This window comes from Piliocolobus tephrosceles, chromosome 10 (genome assembly GCF_002776525.5).
Source record: "Piliocolobus tephrosceles isolate RC106 chromosome 10, ASM277652v3, whole genome shotgun sequence".
NCBI lineage: Eukaryota > Metazoa > Chordata > Mammalia > Primates > Cercopithecidae > Piliocolobus > Piliocolobus tephrosceles.
Genome location: NC_045443.1, coordinates 18,787,570 through 18,811,609, shown reverse-complemented (window position 1 = coordinate 18,811,609; position 24,040 = coordinate 18,787,570). Strand labels below are relative to the sequence as shown.

At 34.9% G+C, this 24,040-nt stretch overlaps 1 protein-coding gene across 3 annotated transcripts in view; it reads left to right on the top strand.

Moving 5' to 3' along the window:
• Positions 1 to 24,040, top strand: part of PLCZ1 (phospholipase C zeta 1) — a 53,523-nt gene that overhangs the window by 5,006 nt on the left and 24,477 nt on the right. Inside the window, exons 4-6 of one of the 3 annotated variants that reach the window (XM_023226192.2) lie at positions 10,036 to 10,270; positions 14,225 to 14,426; positions 20,463 to 20,607. The exons of 1 other annotated variant lie outside the window; for it this stretch is intronic. In XM_023226192.2, the coding sequence (XP_023081960.1) occupies positions 10,216 to 10,270; positions 14,225 to 14,426; positions 20,463 to 20,607 (402 nt within the window). In that variant the 5' untranslated portion in view covers positions 10,036 to 10,215. The remainder of the gene's footprint in view (positions 1 to 10,035; positions 10,271 to 14,224; positions 14,427 to 20,462; positions 20,608 to 24,040) is intronic. One more of the 3 variants, XM_023226191.2, reaches the window with a different exon arrangement.

Here is a 24,040-nt window from a genome sequence, read left to right as displayed (position 1 = left end):
AAAAAAAAAAAAAAAAAAAAAAAAAAAAAAAAAAAAGATATGACTCCAAAGGGATAGTAACAAAGACAGGTAACAAAAACTTGTCTAAAAATAGAAAAGTGGGATTACGTGAAACAAAGTGGCTATTGCACAACAAAGGAAAATGTAATCAACAAAAATGTAAAGGCAATTTACAGAATAAAAGAAAATATTTGCAAACCACATATCTATCTGATAAAGGAATAGTATCCAAAATTGAATCCCACAACTCAATAGAATAAAAACCCCAAGTAACCTGATTAGAAAACGTGCAAAGGGATTGTATAGACATTTCCCTAAAGAAGCTACACAAATGGCCAACAGGTATACGAATGGGTGCTCAACATCACTAATCATCACGGAAATACAAATCAAGCCACATGAGATATCACCTCATACCTGTTAGAATGATTATTATAAAAAGTATAATAGAAAAGTGTTGGCAGGAATGTGGAGAAAAGGGAACTTTTATATCCTATTGGGGTGAATGCAAACCGGTACAACTGCTGTGGAAAACAATATGGAGGTTCCACAAAAATTAAAAATAGAGCTGCCATAAAATCCAGCAATCCCATTTCTGGGAATATACCCAAAGAAATTGAAATCAAGAGATATTTGTACTCCCATATATATTGCAGCATTTTACAATAGCCAAGATATGCAAGCAAATCTAACTGTCCATTAGGAATGGAGAAAATATAGTATGTGCATACAAAGAAATATTACTCATCCCAAAAAAATAAAGAATGTCTTGTTATTTGAGACAATATGGGTAAAACTAGAAGACATTATATTAAAGGAAATAAGTCAGACACAGAAGGACAAATAGTGCATGACACCACTTATGTGAGGGATCTAAAACTGTCAAACTCATAGGAGAGAGTTGAATGATAGTTACCAGGGGTGGGGGAGGGGAAAACAAGGAAGTGTTAGTCAAAGGATATGGTTTCTGTTATACAACACAAATAAGTCCCAGCGTGCTACTGAACAGCATTGTACCCGTGATAAATAACACTGTGTTGCATATTTAAAAGTGTAAGAGGGTAGATCTTAGATTGAGTATTCTTATCACACACAAAAGTAATAAAAAGGGTCCAGATGCAGTGGCTCATGCCTGTAATTCCAGTACTTTGGGAAGCTGAGGTGGGCAGATCGCCTGAGCTCACGAGTTTGAGACCGGTCTGTACAACATGGTAAAACCTCGTCTCTACAAAAAGTACAACATATTAGCTGGATGTGGTGGTATGTGCCTGTGGGCCCAGCTACTTGGGAGGCTGAGGTGGAGGGATCCTTTGAGCTCAGGAGATAGAGGCTGCAGTGAGCTGTGATGGTGCCGCTGCACTCTAGCCTGGGTAACAATGCGAGACCCTATGGGGAAAAAATAATAAAGAGGAGGAAACTTTTGGAAGGAATGGATATGTTTGTGGCATAGATTGTGTTGATAAATTCATGGCTGTATACTTATCTCCAAACTCATCAAGTTGTATACATTAAATATGTATACTTTCTGTATGTCAATTATACCTCCATAAGTTGATTTAAAAAATCAAGAAGGAATATATAATCTGAAAACATATGTTATTTCACTTATTCCCCAAGAGAAAATCATCCAAAAATTATCTTTGTTTGAAGAACTAGTAGGAGGGAAACCTGGCTCAATTCTGTCACTAGATGACAGAAGGAAGGATCATTAACAAAATTAGGAAAAGCCATGTTAGCTGAATTTTATACTAGGAAGATGTCAAATTTCTTGGAGAATCAGGTAAGAAATCTAGACTGGCCAATCCAGATCATTAGGAACATTAAAATGCTGAGTATGATTTTGTTTTTTGAAAGTGAGTACTCAGATGACACAATCTGTGTTGAAGTTGTTATTGGTTACACAAACTGGGAAAGATCTGACATTTTACCCTCCTTGCAAGCTAACAAATTGGCCTGATGTAGCTCCATGGAAGTTGGTGGAAGCAGGCTTGTGGGTCAAAAAAAAAAAAAAAAAAAAAAAAGGCAGCTTGTTACTACTCACAGAAATGACAGTTGTCAGAGTATTAGCATTTTGATGTTATTTCCCCAAGCCCCAGTTTTTGAAGTGTGGTATGAAGAGGAACAAGTGATGCACAGTGGGTTGGGTTATAGAACAGTTACCTTAAGGTTAAGGAACTCGGGCCTTTCATGGTGGGGAGTAGGCCTACCTGATCTTTGCCCTGTAGACTGTCATTATCATTATTATAGCGAACAGTAAACAAAATTGCTTTTTTTCTCTGGAAGGAGACACTATCTTTACCAAAGCTGTTGGCTATACAAATGTCCTTGAAAATCTAGTATGGAAGAAAAGCAATCAATACCTCTGCTCGGAAAACACATAGAAACACAAGAGACCTATGGAGAATTGTCTTCCAACAACCACTTCTCTCAATAAGATTTAGCCCTCAAGTTTACAAACCACAAAGAGGAGGTTAACAAAGAAAAGTTGTGCTTCTCAGGACACCCCAGTGAAACAAAAGTTGCAGAACTGTTTCTCTGAATCCAAGCAGTGCGTGTGGCCATAAGGTATCAGAATTTTAATCAATTCATGACTAATACCACATTCAAAGAACACAAGTTTTTGTGAAAATCTTTACGTGCAGGATTTTTCCTCCGGTAGTATCTTCCAAAGGGAGAAAAGCTATTGCTGCCCGATTTAATAAAATTTACATTAAAGACAAAATAAAAATAGTAATATATTGAAATCTGTATCACGTGAAATGTTGTAAATATTATTCAGTGATTATCAGGTTTTTTTATGTTATCTTCAGGGCAGAGATATCTGAAGTGAAATTTAGTAAAATACATGCCATATTTAAAAGCATAACATAGAATGCTCGACCACTGTAAAAGTACAGAAATGGCTCACTAATTGAAAGGTATGATTATGGACATGAGCAGGCCTGAAGGTCTATTGTTTTGCAAAGCCTTTTTGGAGTGGCTATGAAAATAATATTAATTATAAAAATTAGAGAGGCAGGGTTTTCTAAGAATACTTCTAAAACCTCCTTAAAATAACTTTAAGCACTTTAGAAGCATAAATTACATATAAACAAGGCTGATAATCATGATAAACTATTCTTATCTATTAACATAATTCTAGAACCACTAATTTAAGACTTTGTCACCTTAGGCTAAATTGCCATGTATGCATTAACATGTTGATTAAGTAGAATCCTTAGGGAAGGTGTATTGGTTAACTGTCTTTTATGGATAGTTGAAGATTAAGCTTACACATTCAACTCACTTGCTTCAACTCTTGTTGCTAATTTTTTCTCACTTTATGGATGCACCTTTTCCCAGAGTAAATAAAATGAGTCCTAATCAATCTTTGGTGATCAAAATCTTCTAGTCTGTCAGAGCACTAGAGATTCTTGGCTCAAAGACATCCTAGGTGTTTACTACTTGGCAAGTTAAAAGTTTCTCTGAGCAAATTTTGTAATCTGTAGAATGGGACTACTAACATAGCTCTCTCACATGATTGTTGTGGATATTAAATAAGATATTATGTATGAATGTACCTAGTACCAGGCATGAACAAAGTAGGTGCTCAGTAAATATATGTAGACGCTACATCAGTTAAGCACACACAATTGAATTACATTTGTTCATTTTCTAAGTACCTGACGTAAATTCTGACATGAGTTTATTTTCTTACAAGGTGACATTTTATTATAAATTTGAGTAAAGAAAATAAAATTTTATGATCTTGGCAATATATTCTAAACTTTTTTCTACAGGATTAATTATTGATTCATGGTTTGAGCAGCAATTCTCTAAGATTTTTAAAACCGCTTTACTAAAAAAGAGTATCGCTTTTATCATGCAATAGTTTTTATAGCATTTAAAATATTTTGTAGGAAATATATGTTATTTCCATACATAGTATGAGTGTTGGATTACACTTTTGATTGTTGACTGAGTAAGAAATAGTATCCTTTGTGATTTCAGGAATTTTTTTTTATAGGATTTGACCTGAGTCTTCCAAATCTCTAAGGAATTAATAGCCACTATTAAATCTATAGTATGTGCTGACACTCTGTAGGAAACTGTGAATTGTAAAAAGTGACACTCTCTTTTAAGGGCAGAAAAAGGAAGGCAGAAATTACTGTTTTATAAGTAGCTTATAATATAGCTCATCAGTAATACTAACAGGGAATCTGAGAGGAGACTCTATTTAATTTGGGGTTTTATAGAAGATGCCATGATGGAAGTGGCATTCTTGCTGGACCTTAAATAAGAAGCAGTATGTATGGAGTATGTGGAAAGAGTGCAGGGAGAATAAAAAGTAATCAAATATGACTGGAGTACCGGATGCATGAAAGGAAGTGGTAAGAAATAGTTGCAAATGACCGTTATAGCCAGATGATGGAAACCTTGAACGGTAGACCATGGAAATTATACTTCCTTTTGTAGGCAAGGGGTACTCACTGAAAATTCTTGAGTAAAGAAATATTACATATTTTAGGATAAATAACACGGCACTAGTTAGAATGGATTGGAAGCTAGTGTTCAGAGAGAGAGAAATTATTTCTCTACTGATTCTGCTCTACAAATCTGCTACCTGGAATCAACTCAGCCCTTATATTCTGTTTGGTTCCACCTCAAGTTTATGGTTTCTTACCTTAGTTGGTCCTCCACAATGTAAACTTTTAAAAAGTCTCACCTAAAAAATAAATAGCACCATATTCTCTTCTAATGTTACATTCTCTGTTTTAACAGATAAACCAAAAGAATCCTTTACATTTCTTTCTCCAGTTGTTCAATGATCCATTGTAATCCGTTTTGCTTTCATACCTATCTTGAAGATCTTTTTAGGTCAAAAATGTTAAATCCACTGGTTAGCCTCTCTGTGCATTTCACTTATCCCTCTTTTTAAAAAATTTCCTTGTTCTAACTTCTATGACATCATTCTTTCCCAATTTTCTCTTAAAATGTGTGACCAGTCCTTCTCCTTCTGTCCTGTGACCATTCCTTCTACTCTCCTCTTAAAGTTGAGCTCTTTATGTCCTTTATTTTTACATTACAAACTTTTCCTGAGCTATCTTATTGACTCTCAATGGCTACTTCTTAAATAGGAACAAGTTCCAGGTTTTCTATCCTGAACTTCAAAGACATGTAAATGGCACCATTTATTCATCATCTGCCATAATGTAGACACTTGATTAGGTTTTGCACTCATTTTATTAAAAACATACAAGGAAGTTATTGTTATCTTCTTTTTACACATAAGAATATTGAACACAAGAATGTTGATATAAATTTCTTCATATCTCACATAACAATAGAAACTCATGTCTGTGTCTGTCTAACTCCAAAGTTATTATTGTACTTTCTTCTATAGTGTATTGTTTTCCTCTATCCCTAACCCATAACCATTTGCCTACTGGCTGTCTCTGCTTAGATGTTGTCTCAGATGTACTTCAAATTTAATATGTTTAAAGTGAAACTCATCTTTCCCTTTTAAACCGTCTTTCTTCCTGTATTTCTTTGCTTGGTGATAGCAGCACCGTTCTCTCAGTTATCTAAGCAGAAATTGAAGAGATTTTCAGATTCTTCTTCTGACTCTATCTTTTTAGGTCCATATACTTGCTACACCATGTCAATTGTCTTGAACTACTTACTACTTATTGTGGTCCTCAGACCAGAAATGAAGCTGATTGCATTTCAACAAGTCCCAAGGTGACTCATATGTACATCAAAGTTGGAAAAACACTACAGAGTGGTTTGTTTTAAATCCCAACATCTACCTTCTACACTGCTGCCAGAGTAATCTTTCTAGAATAAAAATCTATGCGATTTCTCTCTTAAAACTAATCAGTAACTCTTTATTCTTTCCAAAGAAGTCTAAGTTTCTCACTGTGGCTTCCGAGGGCCCCTGGGATTCAGCTGTGCCTCCTGCCTTATCTGCTCCTGCAGCTTCACTAACATTCTCTCCAATTACACTCTTCTGTTTTGTACTTTGTACCTTCATTTGCTCTGATCTTAACAAATAGAATTAGCCTCTTTCCTCCCTAATTTCAGGCAAATATCTTCCTTCTCATCTCTGAAGACTTAGCTCCAGGATCACTTTTTCTATAAAGATTCTCCTTTGACACTCCAGGAAGAATTGTCCAACTTTCCTTATTGTGTCTATTATCTATAAAATTTATTTTATTTTTAAAATTAAAAAAAAATTAGAGACAAAGTCTTGCTCTGTCACCCAAGCCAGAGTACAGTGCTGTGATTATAGCTCACTCTAGCCCTGGTTTCCTGGGCTCCACGGATCCTCCTGCCTCAGCCTCCAGAGGAGCTGGGACTACAGGCATGCACCAATGCACCTGGCTAATTTTTTTTTTTTTTTTACATTTAGAGACAGGGTCTCACTATGTTGCCCAGGGTGGTCTCAAACTCTTGACGTCAAGTGCTCCTCCCACCTTGACTTCCCAAAGCTTGAGGATTACAGGTGTGAGCCAGTGTACTCAGCTACAAAGTTTACATTTCGGCACCTATACACTTCCATGCCTACTTTCTTTTTCTAGACTATCTGCTTCCAGAGGGCACTGACAATATATTACTTTTGCATCCTTATTACCCAGTATACTATGTGACTCATATATTTGGTAAGGAGGAAAGGGAAGAAGAAAAGGAAAAAGACAAAATTGTCAAACAATTTAAACTAGTGTCAGAGTCTGAGAAAAAAGAAAGTGGCAAGTCCTGTCGTTTCCTGTAATATAATTTGAATGTATTTAGGCTTTATTTTTGGTATAATTTTAGATACAACCAACTTTAAAATACTGTATCTTACATTAAAAGTAAATTCTGTCTTGATAAATCAGATTTCTCATCACATTATTTATTTTAAATAACATTTCATATTTTTACTAGCAAACTGAGCATTGGAAATGGAAGATGGTGACAACATGGATAGCCTTCATTCTGTTTTCTGAAAGTGTACACTCAGAATGACAGTCAATAGAATTATTTTGTATTCTTTTTTCCTTGTTTATTCAATCATTCATTTAAACATATAGTAATTAAGCTCCTACTCTAGGTAGGTCCAGTAGTAAGCATTGGGAATAAAAGGAATAAAATATCTACCTTCATGATGTGCACGGTCTTGAAGTATATGGTGTATTTCTGAATATATAAGACATTGAATGAATTGTTTGGGAAAGTGCTTTTTGTAATGCTTTGCAAAGAATAGCCACTTAAGGAACATTTTTTAAAGAGGAGAAAAATGATTTCTCTTATTATATGTTGTACTTTTAATGATTAATATGAAACATTTTAAAGGTGGTAGTGAACCCTGAGGTGGGACCTGAGATTTTGCATATCTTCTGGAATATGCATTTTTAAATCTCTTTTCCTATCCTCCTTAAGTCTAGAGAGATACTTAACTTCTTCATCTAATTATTGTCTAAATGCACTTATTTCATCAGATTCATAAAACTGGGTGGTAGGCCACATTCTGAATATCCCCAGTCAGGCAGGTACTTTTTAAAGTCCTCAGGATACAAGAAACAAATGACAAACTCACTGTCTGAGGCAATTCTAGAATGAATTTAGAAAAAGGCTGTCATTCCAATCTAATAAGGCCTGTAAGAGAAGACAGTGGAGCCTTCTAAGAACCCAGAGAAGGGATATTTTAATGTAACATGGGGAGGAGACAAAGAGGACCTAGGAAGATTTCTAGAGTGGGTGATACTTTCAAGGATTAGTAGAAATTGGTAATTTAAACAGAAAGAAGAATATTCCAGAAAGAAAAAACAAACAAACAAACAAATATCTGTACCATAGCAAGAGATGGTTTGGCATCTGTGCTAAAACTAATTCAGAGCACCTGAAGTGTGAGGTGCAAGGAGGAAAAAGTTAAGAGCAGAAATCATCCATGACATTTTAGATGGCCTTGGATGCTACACAACACAGTTGGGGTTTTGTCTTGAAGACAAAGGAGGTGTTGTGAGAACTTTAAGAAGGAGTTGAGATGGTCAGATGTGCGTGTTACAGAATTTATTTCTTCATGTATACTGTTAATCTGTGTAATGGTATACTGACTTTTTTTTTTCCAACTGCTCCTCTGGGTGGTCTTATAGTTAGTTAAAAATCCTGGTCTACCTGTGTGGCTGGGGACAATTTACTAAGATTTTTGCACTTCAGTTTTCTCTTATAAGGGAGTCTAGTACATTGGCAGTCTGAGTTGCTATCACGTGCCTCAGCACTCAAATTGTACCTTCTTTCTTACTGCTTTTCTTCTCCCTGCTTCCCTTGATCATGAGGCTACCACATCCTGTTTTTCTTCCCCATTGTTACTTGCTCCTTGTTTCTTTCCCTTTCCATTCTCTTTCTACTAAAATTAGATCTTCCCATCTTCAATGATACAACTCTCACTATTTCGTATGGTTTTCATTTTTCTATATTTGACTTTCAATTCTTCTTTGATTTTGATCAATTATAGTGATTCTTTGGATTCGTGGAATTTTGTTTGGACTTATATCTCCCATTCTTTTTAGTATCAGATGGCAATTTTGACCTTTTAGAAGAACACGTGACAAAACAAATTATCAGAGAACATTTCAGATGACCAAGCTTATACCCTGTTTGAAAGTAATACAACTTTCATTATTCAGTGAATAATGTATATTTTATTTTATGCTGCTATTCTGTAGAACCATAATTTTTTATTTATATAACTTTCTATAACCAAAATTTTCAGGAATTACAGGTATCTTTTAAATTTTTATTGACTTGCTTAAGATTTTATGACAAATAAGGAGTAGGATAAGGCTAAAATGGAATTAATTCTATAACATCCACTTCCACGGACCTCAAAATCCAGAATTTAAAAACAGTAAGTTGAAGCATGTTAGTTAAGTAAGGTAATGAACAATATGCATGCGTTACTTTAAGATTATATAATTTTAAGGTGCTATCATTGTTTAATAAGCTCTGGAGACCCGGCATCTGATTTGACAACTACAGATTCCACCATGACACCATGCACCTTCGACACATAATTCTTGCATTCAAGCTGTTTACAATGTAACAAGAGAGTTAAGATGTTATAAAAAAGCATTTTTAAAAAAATTAAATCTCCCTCTTAGCTGAAATTCCAATTTCCCAGTTTTTTTATCTGTTAGTGATACTATAATTCTACTAGCTTTTCTGACTCTCCCTGACCTCGGTCATTCCTGCATTATTTCTCTCATTTGTCTAAATTTCACTGCGTTGAATCCTTCTGAATTCTCCCTTCGTCATTTCACTGAGGTCTGTTCTTTAGTGTCTGTTCACCATCTCCCACTTGAATTTCATCTTATCTGCTCTCTTACCTGCAGTTCTCTATCTCTTCCAATTGGAAATGCACAACTAATCAAACCAATCTTCTATTTTTGGTATTCATTGTCCTATTCAGAAACTCCCAGTTGTCCTGGTACTTTTAATAGCTTGCCTTTTCTCATAAAGTTCAAATATGACCTTTCGAATCCACTCTTTCTTATTGGAACTCATCTTGTTTGTACCTGCCCCAAATCCTTCAGTGATTACTCAGACTCCACTTCCTCAAGGTATTGCATAACTACTACAGCTTCTGCAGTTTACATTGATCTTGAATGTGTCTGACTCACTCTGACATATATGGTCCAGGCTGCACACCAGTGGCATGAGTTTACACACTGCCTGGTACGGTTTTAAGAAGGTATCTTCAAAAGATACCTTTTGTATCTTTTGAAAAGCGAAATACAAAAATGAAATGTGAAACTGAAAGACAACCTGGAACCCTCATTTTCTCCCACACTCCTTTCTTTATCCCTGGAACCGCTGGGTTTCAAGAGTTAACTAACCCTTTCCCAATTTTGACATCACTCCATGCAGTTTTATATGTTTTATCTTCAATAAGAATCCAATGTAAATTTCATCTTCTTTCAAGTATAAATTACTATGTATTACATAAATACTCTACTATTCATTTTATGTATTTTTTTATACTCACAATGTGAGCCCACCAGTCATTTTTTTTAGTAGGACAATGACAGGCTGAAAAAAGGAAGAATCACCATAGAAGAATTTAGAGCAATTTATCGAATTATCACGCACAGAGAAGAAATTGTTGAGATTTTCAACGCATATTCTGAAAACCGGAAAATTCTTTTAGAAAATAATCTGGTTCAATTTCTGACACAAGAACAATATATAGCTGAGATGAGTAAAACTATTGCTTTTGAGATCATTCAGAAATATGAGCCTATCGAAGAAGGTATGTTTGCATTTCAAAGTTTTATCAGCATATTTATGTGAAGTATTTTTTTCTTTTATCAAAAATTATTTTAAGGCAAAGTATTTTTATGAATTATGGTTATCAAATTACAGTTTTTGGATGGGTCAAATATCTTTGGGAAAATACATTTTATAGAATTGATACCTTTTAGAATGCTATACTGTGCAACCGTGGCATCCTTTCCTATACATTGTTCAGCTCCTTCTTTTAACTGCTTCCATGTATCTCTCAAGTATTCAGAAATGAGCTTGGAGGTGAAAGTAAGACAACGATTCTATTACATTTACCCTATTAGAAGAAAGTATCTTGATGTCACGAGTAAGATAAAACCCCAGTTATAGGTGGTCTTCCATTTTAATGCATTCTATTATTGAAAATATGTATGAAATTAAATGTGCTAAATGAAAAAAATTCTAAGAAGAGAATATTATAAAATGATGAATTTTACTTTGTTTATAAATATAATTATCTACAACATTTCATAAATATATAAATATATATACTTTTCGCTTTTTCTTCATTTTTTTTTTTTTTTTTTTTTTTTTGAGGCGGAGTCTCACTCTGTCGCCCGGACTGGAGTGCAGTGGCCGGATCTCAGCTCACTGCAAGCTCTGCCTCCCGGGTTTATGCCATTCTCCTACCTCAGCCTCCGGAGTAGCTGGGACTACAGGCGCCCGCCACCTCGCCCGGCTAGTTTTTGTATTTTTAGTAGAGACGGGGTTTCACCGTGTTAACCAGGATGGTCTCGATCTCCTGACCTCGTGATCCGCCCGTCTCGGCCTCCCAAAGTGCTGGGATTACAAGCTTGAGCCACCGCGCCCGGCCGCTTTTTCTTCATTTTTGAGCACATAGTGATTTGGTTTAAATTAAATGACCATTTAGTCTAATGATCTGTCATAGAATTTGTGATCTTTGTTCCATCTTTCAATGGGTAAAAACACTCACAGTTTTTCATTTGTGTTCATTTTGAAATAAAATTATAAATTCATAATACAATAAAATATTCATATAATGGTACCAAAACATTGTTAAAACACAATGTTTGACCTTACAGAAATTACCTTCACCTAGAAGGGGTGTATGAAAGTTCAAGTTTTGCCTCTTTAAGTTGGTTTAGGCTACCAATGTTTGACACATGATAATGTAGGTACTAACAAACCCAAACTTATTTCTGTGTTGGATCATACATTCATAATTCATTCAAATATTTATCTGCATTAATCAAGTATGGTTTTGGGGACTGAAGATATAGTGAAAGAACAAGGCCATTAGGTCTTGAATTCCTGATGAGTTGGAGGAAATTTGACAGTAAATAATGAAGCACGTAAAAGGATAACTTAAGAGAGTGTTATGTGATATGGAAACATAGAGCAGGGAAGGTGATGGAGAGCAGATGACCTGGGAGGCCTAGTTCAGGTTGGGTGTTTAGGAGAACCCTCTCTGAGAGTGTGAGATTTGAGCTGAGACTTAAATGGAAAGAACGGATAAGTTATGTGACAAAATGAGAGAAGTGTCTAAGGTACAAGAAAGGGAAACTTTAAACCTGAGTTGAAGAACTGAAGGAACAGGAGGACTGTGTGGTTAGAACTTTGAGAATGAGGTGGAGATGGGTTTGGAGAGACTGGCAGAGGGCCACAGTAAAAATTTTGGCTTCATGATTCAGTGCCATGCAAAGATTTTGGAGGGTTCTCAATTGTAGTGGTGTCGTTGAGTTCAGTGTTAGTGACAATTTGGTCTCAGCACCGTTAAACTTTTGCCGGTTTGTAGCAAGGTAAAGAGCTTGCACTGGGATATTAAGCAACTGTATCACTAAGCAGAACTGATGAGTTCAGTTTACTTTTTTTTTTTTTTTTTTTTTTCATAGCAAGACTTTCTCTAAGGAAGTAGTGAATTGATTTATGTTCTGGCTCAAGCTCTTTATGTCATTGCCAACTGGAAACAACCAGTTTACAGATGAGGACTTTCAGTAGCACTGATCTAGAGAATATTACCAAAAAAATTACTTTGGCACTGTTAACTTCAGGTGGTAAATTAAAAGATACAAATGAGATATTGGGATGGTGGCAGTGACACTTTGGAATTGTGTTTGCATTTTAACTACAATTTTATACTGTACATCCATTTCCTCTTTTGAGCCTTCACCTGCCTCCAATACTCTCCAACACAGCCAAGACCTTGCATTTCATTTACATGATTATTGATCACTTTGGTGTCTTATTAAGGCGCATTTGAATTATGATCTTATAGTTCCAAATGCTGCCAAGTTCCTCAGCCTCATCCCTCATTGGTATGTGACATGTACCAAATGAGGTTTTTAAAAATCCATGTGATTAATCCTCATTTCAAACTGGTAGTTTTTAAGGAAACAAAATGAGTTTATTTTCTATTCTGTTACTGAAGATATTTATTTAATTATTCAATAGTTCAAAAGGGCTAAGCCAATTACTGCTAATTAAACAGGGAAAAATAACAAATGTATGCAAGTCATTACTGTTACAATGCATGATTCATTTGCTCCATACACTTCTATCTTCCTAAATTTATATGGTTTTGAAATAGAGGGTTTGTATACCTATAAAAATTTTATTTATTTTCTTCTACTTTTATATTTTAAACCAAAATAGTAATAGCATTTTGAATGCTGTCTTCTTCATTTTTACGATGTCATAAACATTTACTTATGTCACTATATTTTTATGATACATTATTCTTAATGGTTGCTTAGTATTGTATCATATTTTGAGCTTTAATTTGTTTATTCCCCCACTCTTATCTTGCTTTCATAAATAATGCTAATGTGAGCATTTTTGTACATCACTGAGTCTCTACTTCTATAGGATAAATTCCTGGAAATAAAATTCTCTGCCAAAGATCACACACTAATCAAGTGAATGCTCATGTCACCTTTTCTTTTTGGTTAAAATGAACTATCAATAGCAATAATAGCAACAAAAAATTATAGAGTTAATATATAAGGGTAGATCCTATTATTACCTCCATTCCACAGATAGGGAGAGGTTAGCTAACATGCTCAAGGTCATATAACAAGTTAAATGGATATGAGTCCAGGCTGTCTGTTTCCAGAGCCAGTCTTCTGCTTAAATTGATATTTTGGTACATATTATACTGAGTAAAAAAGTGCAGAGATTAATTACTAAAGGTGATCATATGCAAATGACCCAGCAATTCCATTCCTAGGCATGCACCATACATAAATGTGTATATATTTGCACCAAAAGACATTTACTGGTTATTTTTGGCAGCACAATTTGTAACAGCCCCAAACAGGAAATTATCTAAATGCCTATTAGTGATAGAATGAATAAATAAATTGTGGCATACTCATACAATGGAATACTGTAAAGTAATGGGAATGAGCAATATATAACTACAGGCAACTACAAGAATAAATATTTGAAATATAATGTTGAGTAAAAGAAACCAGGTACAAAAAATACATGCTGTCTGAGTCAATTCATATGAAGCACAACAACCAAAGAAAACTAATCTATTCTTTTAGAAGTCAAATCAGTGGATATACTTGGGTGTGGTGAGCAACTGGAAGGTTAGTCGGAGGCAGACTTCTGGAACACTGCAATGCTTTGTTCTTTGACCTGTGTGCCAGTTATCCAGATGTGTAGCTTGTGGAAGTTCATTGATAATATATGTACTTTTCTTGTGTGTATTTTCAAAACATAAAAAAATCAGAGATAATTAAATAATATATTCTTTACTTGAATGTTAATATGGAAGAACTAAAGGTTTTACTACAAAAATTTGTTTCCAAACAGCATATAGTATGAATATTAATTCTAAAGGAATATTTTAGAAATATGCTCTACTACTGAATAAGTTTACAAGTCAGATGTAGTTTTTTATCTTGCTAATGGTATTTTTGCATCCTTTTAACTTATTTTATTTATTTATTTTTAGTTAGGAAAGCACGCCAAATGTCATTTGAAGGTTTTGCAAGATACATGGATTCACGTGAATGTCTACTATTTAAAAATGAATGTAGAAAAGTTTATCAAGATATGACTCATCCATTAAATGATTATTTTATTTCATCTTCACATAACACATATTTGGTATCTGATCAATTAGTGGGACCAAGTGACCTTTGGGGATATGTAAGGTATTTATTTGATTTTTAAATCTATTACATTTAAAAATACATATGGTAAGTAGTTTACATAGATTAAAAATAATCTGCGTTGCATTGCTGATTTTATACCTAACAATGTATCTATCATACTGTTAATACCAGACTTCAGTTTAGTCAGCTCAGATACAGTGGTGAACGAGATTTTCAAAGCTGCTACATATATCTGTGTACAAGCAGATAGACAGATAATAACCAGGTAAAAAATGTTTTCAAGGATGAATGAATCATACGGGGAAGATGAACTAAGGTAATGTGATGGAAAGTGACTGTGGGGTGGAGGGTGTTACTTAGGGTAAAGTTGTCAGAAAAGTCTTCTGAAGAGGTGAAATGAAATAGTTGTGGCATGAGTGATGATACAGGAAGCCTTAGAGAGATTAGTAGGAAGGTCATGTTAAACAGAGCAAGTGCTTGGCATGTTTAATTGAGAGAAAAATGGCAAATGCTGCTGAAGACAAGTCAATGGTGAATGAAGGGAGGTGAGTTTGAGGAGGTAGGTAGAGTCAGTTAATGAGGCTCTTGTAGAGCATGGAGAGGAGAATAGATTTTATTACAGCTGCACTGGGAAGGATTTTTCTTAAGATAGTGTCATAATTTGATCTATTCAGTAATGTGGAGGAATGACTGATGGGGCCAGAGTGGAGGTAGAATATGATTTGGGAAGATGGTGTAGCAGTGCAGGTGATATAGGTGGTGGTGAACTCATGAGGCAGCAGCTGAGATGATAAGTGGTTGAATTTGAGAGACAGATGCTTCTCGACTTACAAAGTGATTATATCCCAATACTTGAAAATATCTTAAGTTGAAAATGCATTTAGTACATCTAACCTACCAAACATTATAGCTTAACCTAGTTTACTTTAACACAGTTACACTAGCTTACAGTGAGGCTAAATCATATCCCCTCTCTAAAAGCACCCCCCAAAACTGGCAACACAGGACACTGTAGAGTCTTGGTTACTTACTCTTGTGATCATGTGGCTGAGTAGGATCTGTAGCTCACAGCTGCTGCTCAGCATCTTGTGATGGAATATCTCATACAGCATATTGCTAGCTTGGGAAATGACCAATATTCAAAATTCGAAGTGTGATTTCCACTGAGTGCATATTTTCTTTGCACTATCATAATGTTGAAAAATTGTAAGTTGAACCATTATATATTGGGGACCATTTTAGGAGGCAGAGCCAACATGACTTACCAGGTGATTTGAAGAGAGATATGAGGGAAAGAGAGGAATCAAGATTTTCATCCCAATAACCAAATTACAGTGAAACTGTTGGCTGAGATATTGAAGCCCAAGAGAGAAGCCCATTGTAGGGTGTGAGGCAACATGCAAGGGTTCTGTGGTTTCCATCTTAAGTTTGAGGTGCCAATTAGTTACCAAATGGCTAATGGGTATATGTGAGTCAGTTGGGTATATCTGTGTGGAATTCAGAAGTTATCAGACTGGAAAAGCAGAATTGGAAGTCATCAGCATATGTGGGATATTTAAAACCAAATGATTAGATAGTATTACTTAAGGTAAAACCATCAATAGAAAAGATATCTTATAATTCCAAGATAACAGCAAACATACAACTAAATATTGCTGCTTCTCTAATTTCAAATCTAAGTAAAGACATAAATTCACAAATTTGGAAATGTATTCATTTAGAATTCTGTAAAGATAGCCCAATTTATAGATATAATTTCATTACAGGAATTTCTGTTCATTTTTTGTTATTTTAATTATTTAAAGAGAGAAAATATGAATATTAAAGCAGTTATATTTAGAAATATATATAATTACTTTCACATTGCAAGAAAAAGTTTCATCCAACTGCAAATTTGCATTTAAATTTAATTGTACTTTTCTCTGTTTCTTTATCCACCTTTGGAAGATACATGCTTAGAATGAAAGTATTTTCTAATATTTTTCCTTATGATTAGTGGCATAATATAGTGTTTAAATATCAATGTTTAAGTTACTAGTGCTCATATTTCCTCCCTTTCCCTCATCTGTTAATTTTGTGACAGATATAACCATTGTGTATCTCAATTTCCTCATATTTACAAAAGGAAAAATAATATTACTGCTGTATAGCATTCAATATTTTAATGTACCAAAAGATTCTTAAATTTATTTTTATTAACAGTTAAAATTCAACTTCAAATAGAAAATGATAACATTACACAATCTAAAGAAATTACAATGAAAATTATAATATTTTATACTTTGATAGTTTATAGGAAGTATTTGAAAGAAATTTAAAGATAGATAAAATAAAGTTAAGAGTGGAAATTTCATACCAAAAAGTTCTGTAGTTCTGTACAAATTCTAGAATGCCTGGAGAATATCACCTGTAAGTTTCCTAGCAGTCAAAGTCAAGAGAGAAACAGGATTAGTTATAAGGTTTACAATGATTATGAAAAACAGTAGTGAATGAGAGAGCAATTTTCTCCATTTGTTTCCAAAAAGGAGGATCAAAGTGAAATAGTGTAGTGTCCTGAACGTCACCGTTAGAGAAGATAAAACTTTCTCTTATATGCCTCCGTATGTAAGTGGTTGGCATGACACTGCGCAATCACTGAAAACAAGTCTGAATATGCAGTTTTGTAAAGGTTGGCCTGATCCATGGATAAAATTAAAACTATCTAGAGAAGTAGCAAGAGCCAATATTATTTATGAAAAGTTTTCTTTCACAATATAGTTCTTGTTGGTTTTTTCCTCACACCACTCAAGTAGAAAGCTCAAGATTGTTCTCTGGCAGCATTCCAGAGAACTCATACTCTGTGTTGATAAAATAGGCAAGACAATTTACTGTCATAATCAAATACGAGTCAGGAAAGCAAACATTCTTCCATAGAAATTAAGAAACTTTACAAATAAATATTGCTTCTTCTCCAACCTAAAATCTAAATACATAAATAAATCCATAAGCCAAGAAATATATTCATCTGCAGTTCTATAAATGTAGCCGAATTTAGAACTTCTGCCAAGGATTAAGTGACCACCTTATTTGCCCAGAGTATCCATGGGCCAGAGAAGATTTCTCTATGAATATTCTAGGTCCATTTCTCCAATACAAAGACAATTAGTTAACAAAACTCTGAAGTTGTGCATTATAGTGCATTACCACATGCCTCAATAAAGCATTGTGCACTTAAACAAGCAAACAAACAAAAAAACCAAAGCAAATGACCCAAGTGTGGTAGTATTTGTCTGTAGTCCCAGCTACTTGGGAGGCTGAAGTGGGATGATTACTTGCGCCTAGGACTTCGAGGTTGCACTGTAGTCTGCGTGACAGAAAGAGACCCCATCTTAAAAACAGAAACAAAAACAAAAACAAAAAACCCAGACGCATAAAACAAAAACCAGCAAAATTTAAAAAACCCTATCCTGGCTAACACGGTGAAATCTGTCTCTACTAAACATACAAAAAATTAGCCGGGCGAGGTGTCAGGCACCTGTAGTTCCAGCTACTCAGGAGGCTGAGGCAGGAGAATGGCGTGAACCCGGGAGGTGGAACTTGCAGTGAGCCGAGATCGCGTCACTGCACTCCAGCCTGGGCGACAGAGCAAGACTCTGTCTCTGGAAAAAAAAAAAAAAAAAAAAACCCCAAACACCCCGAAAGAATTTATTAAGAATTTAATTTTTCTTAATAAAAATTTGACTGATTGGTGAAGCCTCCAAGATAGATGAGATTCACTAATTCTCTTCCTCTCTAATGCCTTACTTCCTCTTACTTCCTCATCAGATTTCTTCTGTCTTTTATCTCTATTATTCTCAAGGGGTTATATAAGGTTTCTCTCTCTCTCTCTCTCTTTGTCTCTCTCTCTCTCTCTCTCTCATATTTTAGGCAGCCCTGAATTCAGTACATTGACTTAGTGTCATAATTGTGTTATCTATTCTTAGCTATGCTCCTGCCTAAGTACTTCTAGGGTCATCTCCCTAGAAAGGGACTAAATGTGATCTCCAAAGAAGAACTAAATCTAAAATGTTCATTTTCTTATATGGCCCATTTGGTGCTCTGTGCTTCTGTTTAGAAAAGCTACTGACTTTATATAAGTACTTTGTGCTGGGACCACACTCCTTTCTCCAGGTTGTCATGACTTATGGCAGGGTTTCTCAAACTTTTCAGTTTTTGAGTCCGATAATTTTTTGTTGTTGGGGACTGTCCTGTGCATTGCGGAATGTTGAGTAGCATTGTGACCGTTACCTGCTAGATGCCAGTTACAAACCTCCCCCATCTCCACCTGTGGCAGCCAAAAATGTCTCCAGACATTGCCAAATCCCTCCTGAGGCAAAATCGTCTCAGTGGAAAACCAGTAGCCTGTAGACAGAGGGGTAATTTAATGTACTTATTGGAAAACAAGTGTTAACTTGGCTTTCTATGGAAAAATATCTCTATATATGACAAGGGAGTTTTTTTAACCTCATTCTTAATATGCATCAATTCTAAGATCCTGGTGCTTCAAGTCAGCTCTCAGATTCAGTTTTGTCTCTTCCAAGATCGCATTTTAGAAGATCACATTTTTCTGCCTTCCACTTTTCTTCTTACATCGCTACAGCTCTCATTTTTTTCTAATATAAACACAATAAATATTTACTAACAGTCAGTTTATGTCAAACATGTTTTATGGACTGAAATTTCAATCCCTGCTCTTGTAGAACCAGCACTAACCATTGCCTCATGTTACTGTTGCTGACCCTGTCTGTGGTTGGCACATATTAGCTCCATGTCAGGCCAGGTTCATAGATACTAGGAACAACTATACAACTCTGTGTATGTGTCTGTGAAATAATTTAAAGAATTATTTTAATGCTATATCTACATTTGCATAAATCAATAAAACAATATCTATACAAAAATCAATAAATTAGAGTGAACTCTTGGTAATTTGGGGCAAATGACCTATTTCATACAATGGCCTACTCTGGGCTAGGTATGAATATTTTGAGACGTCCCTATTTGCTTATATTCATTATTATAAAGTCAGTGAAAAATCTGAATGCAATCAGCTTCAGCTGACACAGAGTAAATAAAAGCATATGTGCTAATAAAGCATCCTGTCTCTGCTCTCTTGTAGTATGAACACTGAAAATTAATTTAAACCCAGTGGGTACAACTGATTTAATGAACCTAAGATAGAATTTATGTTTAAATCAAGAAACTGATATTTTTAGGTAGAAAAATCAGACCCAGTTTTAGATATCAGTAGAAGTAGAAATATATTTTCCTCAGTTTTGATAAAGCTGTGAATTTATATTCTGAGGCAAGCAAGTCATACTTTTCTCCCAGTGAAATTGTGAGTCGAATAGACATAGATTAGCAGGTATCCAGGCTTCCTTGGCATAAACCTTAATTTTCTCTAGTGCTTACTTGGATTAAAATTAGAGATGGCCTTATGTGAAATGATTAGAGAGAGAAGGATTATTTGCTGATTCTCCAGGCCCTCTAGTTTCCATACCGTCTAGCCAACATTGTTTCCAGGGAGCAAGTATTATCGCAATTTATCTTTTCTTTATCCTTCCCTTTCTACCATATACCTCATTCCCCAAAGCCTGACATGAGGAAAGAATTAGATAAGATTTTATTCATAGATTTTACTATTCCGAGAGGGCTTTGAACATCATCGCTTTTCATTGGTATGGCATTGAACAGTAAATGCCACCATAAGTAAAATTGTATGGGTTGGGAGTAGGGATGTTTCAGAGCTACAACTATGGAGCAGGTATCTTCATTGCTTACTGAAAACCAAGCATGATATGGAGAGTACACAAGAGTAAAACATTTGACTAGAAAGAAAGACACAGTGTTGTACTACACAGACAGTCTGTGTCTTGCTTTATAATGTAAATTTCTAGAGACTCAAAGCTTGTCCTAAAGACAAGTTTTTATAGAGTTTTATGGACTCATTTATGCATTTATTATAAAATCACAAATAGTCTTTGGAATGTTTTAATACTTTGGTATATATTTTTAATGGTCCAGGAGTAACGTTTTATTTTGCGAAAATTTTGCTAGTGCCCTTGTAAAAGGATGCCGTTGTTTGGAGATTGATTGCTGGGATGGAGCACAAAATGAACCTGTTGTATATCATGGCTACACACTCACCAGCAAACTTCTATTTAAAACTGTTATCCAAGCTATACACAAGTACGCATTCATGGTATGTACATATCTTTTTTCAACTGTAGCTATTTAAACAGAAGCAATTCTAATTTACTTGCTTCAAAATCCTATAATGCTTAGCCTTACTTTAGATGATATTTCAAAATCCATGTTGTATGTAGTTAAAGGTAGATTTATCAAAGTTAGGTTCAGGTGGTAAGGTACAAGTGTTTCATGGAAACTTTTTTTTTTTTTTTTGAGGCGGAGTCTTGCTCTGTCACCCGGGCTGGAGTGCAGTGGCCGGATCTCAGCTCACTGCAAGCTCCGCCTCCCGGCTTTACGCCATTCTCCTGCCTCAGCCTCCGGAGTAGCTGGGACTACAGGCACCCGCCACCTCGCCCGGCTAGTTCTTTTTTTGTATTTTTAGTGGAGACAGGGTTTCACCGTGTTAGCCAGGATGGTCTCGATCTCCTGACCTCGTGATCCACCCGTCTCGGCCTCCCAAAGTGCTGGGATTACAGGCTTGAGCCACCGCGCCCGGCGCATGGAAACTTTTGTTTACTCGTGTGTGTGTGTGTGTGTGTGTGTGTGTGTGTATTGTTTGACAATGTAAAATATATTTATTATTGTGGATGATGGCAGGAAAGTTTGAGAAATACTGGTCTAAGTAATAAGTAGATATTTTACCAATATTCAACTCTTTTACTTTGAAGACAGAATAAAATGTGTCAACAATGCATCATTTCAATTGTTAACATTTTATTGACTTTAACGACAGCTATTGATATAGTAAGAAATGTTCAGAAGTTTACTTTGGATTCAATAATTTTTAATTTATTATAGATTCAAAGATATATTTATTCCTAGAATTTAAGCTCAGTGTATGAATCCTACCCTATAAATTGAGCAGGATTTTGCAATCCCTCAGTGTTAAGGAGTTCTAAATAGCACTGGTTTCATTTATAAACGTGGCTAATTTTGCACCTTCAGATATTTTAAGTTGTTTTTGTAAACTTAACACACTTGATTTCTTAAGTACTTCAATTATAGTACAATTTTACTACAATCAAAATGACTAAAAGAATTCTTACTATGTTCTAAAACTATGTAATATGTACCTAATACATTAAATTTACAAATGTAACATGCTTAAATTTCTCCTATGTCAATACATGACATAATCTGTTAACATAAACTTAAAATCACAAATTTATATAAATTTATCTGCTATATATTAAAATACAGTACACAATAAATATTCCAAAGTTACAAATATCATATATGAATAATTTCTATCTTAGTGTAAAAACATTGAGAGTATGGCACTGATTCTCCTAAACATGTAGTTTCTGTTATTTCTAAATGTATTTATCTCTACTTCAGTCTCTCTCTTGAACTCACACCAATGTACACAACTGCCTATTTGACATTACCACTGGGACATGAATAGGCATATTTAACTTAACATGTTTAAAACTGAGCTCCCTGATATTTCTCCAGTCCTGTTCTCACCATGATCTTCCCCATCTCATTAATGACAACTTTCATATGCTCTAGCCAAAACCTTTTTTGCCAGCTGTAACCTTCTTCGCCTTCTCTCAAGCCCCTCAATCAATTCTTCAGCAAATCATCTTGGCTTTACTTTTAAAATATATCCTGAATTTAGCTATCTCTGCCCATTCTTACTGTCACTGTCCTAGTCAATCAACATTACCTTTCACTTAAATGATCCCAGTGCCCTCTTCTCTGATATTCTTGCTTCTTTTCTTATTCCCCTGCAATCTCATCTCAACATATCAACCAGAGTGATTTTTGGTAAGTCAGACTATGTCATTCCCCTTCTCAAAGCCTTCGACCTCACTCAAAATAAAAGCTAAAATTTGTACAATGACTCACAAGGCCCTCAGTGGTCAGTTTTTCATTACCTCTTTTAACTCTCCTGCTACTCCATCCCTGTTCACTTGGCCATTCTGGACTCCTTAGTCTTTTTCAGACACATCTCAAGGCCTTTGTATTTGCTGTTCCCCCTTTATATGAAATACTCTTCCCAAATATTTGCGTGGCTAACTCCCTCACCTAATTCAGAGTGGAAAAATGAATTAAAAAAAATAGTGACAGTCTTAAAATTCAAAGGCCTTGCAAAGATGAAAAGCCTATAGCTTCTAAGATTTCAAAAAGCAAGAAATGGACAACTAGATCAGAAAAAGAGACAAAATGCAATACTTCCTATTCTTTCCAATAGGAAGAAAAGAAGCAACACTATTTTTATTTGCAGATGACGTAATCCTGTCTGTAAAAAAGCCCAACGATTCCACATGAAAACCCTGTTAGAACTCATAAATCAATTCAGTAAAGTTGCAGAACACAAGATCAACATATTTATATCAGTAGTATTTTTATAAGCAAATAGTGACCTAATTGAAAGATATTAAGAAAATAATCTCATTTACAACAGTATAAAAATGACATATCTAGGAATAAATTTAACCAAAGAAGTGAAAGATCTGTATACTGAAAACTACAAAACATGGATGAAATTGGAGACACAAATAAGTGAAAAGATATCCTATGCTCCTGAATCAGAAGATATAAAATAATATTGTTAAAATGTTCATACTATCTAAAGCAATACACAGGGTTTTTTTCCCTTGGGGTGTGGTATTGGTATATTGTTGAGGCTGGTGTCAAAGTCCCGTCCTCAGAAGATCCTCTCACCTTGGTCTTCCAAAGTGCTGGGATTACAGGTGTGAGCAACTATACTGGGCTACAGTATGCAGATTTAACGCAATCCCTTATCAAAATTCCAATGGCATTATTCATATAAATAGAAAAAGAAAGTCCTAAAATTTGTAAAGGACTATAAAAGACTTCAAATAGCCAGAATAATTCTAATAAAAACAAAGTTGGAGGTGTCACACTTTCTGATTTAAAATTATATTTCAAAGCTATAGGAATCAATACAGCATGGTCCTGTATAGAATAACAGACATATAGACCAGTGGAACAGAATAGAGAGCCCAAAGATCAACCTAAGCATATATGGTCAACCTAATTTTTGTCAAGGAGACCAAGAAGACAAAATGGTAAAGGATAGCATCTTCAATAAATGGTACTGAAAAAACTTAATTTCAGCATGCTAAAGAATGAAATTAGACCCTTATCTTACACCATACACAACAAATCAAGTTAAAATGGATAAAAAAACTTACATATAAGACTAGAAACTATAAAAACCCTAGAAGGGAACATAGGGGAAAGTCTCCTAGACACTGACTTTGGCAATTTTGATATTACATCAAAAGCTCAGATCACAAAAGCAAAAATAGGTAACTGGGACTACATCAAACTAATAAGCTTTTGCACAGCAAAGGAAACAATCAACAGAATGAAAGCGTAGCCTATGAATTGGGAAAAAAATATTTGCAAACCATGTATCTGATAAGGGATTAATATCCAAAATTTATAAAGAACTCATACAACTCATTAGTGGA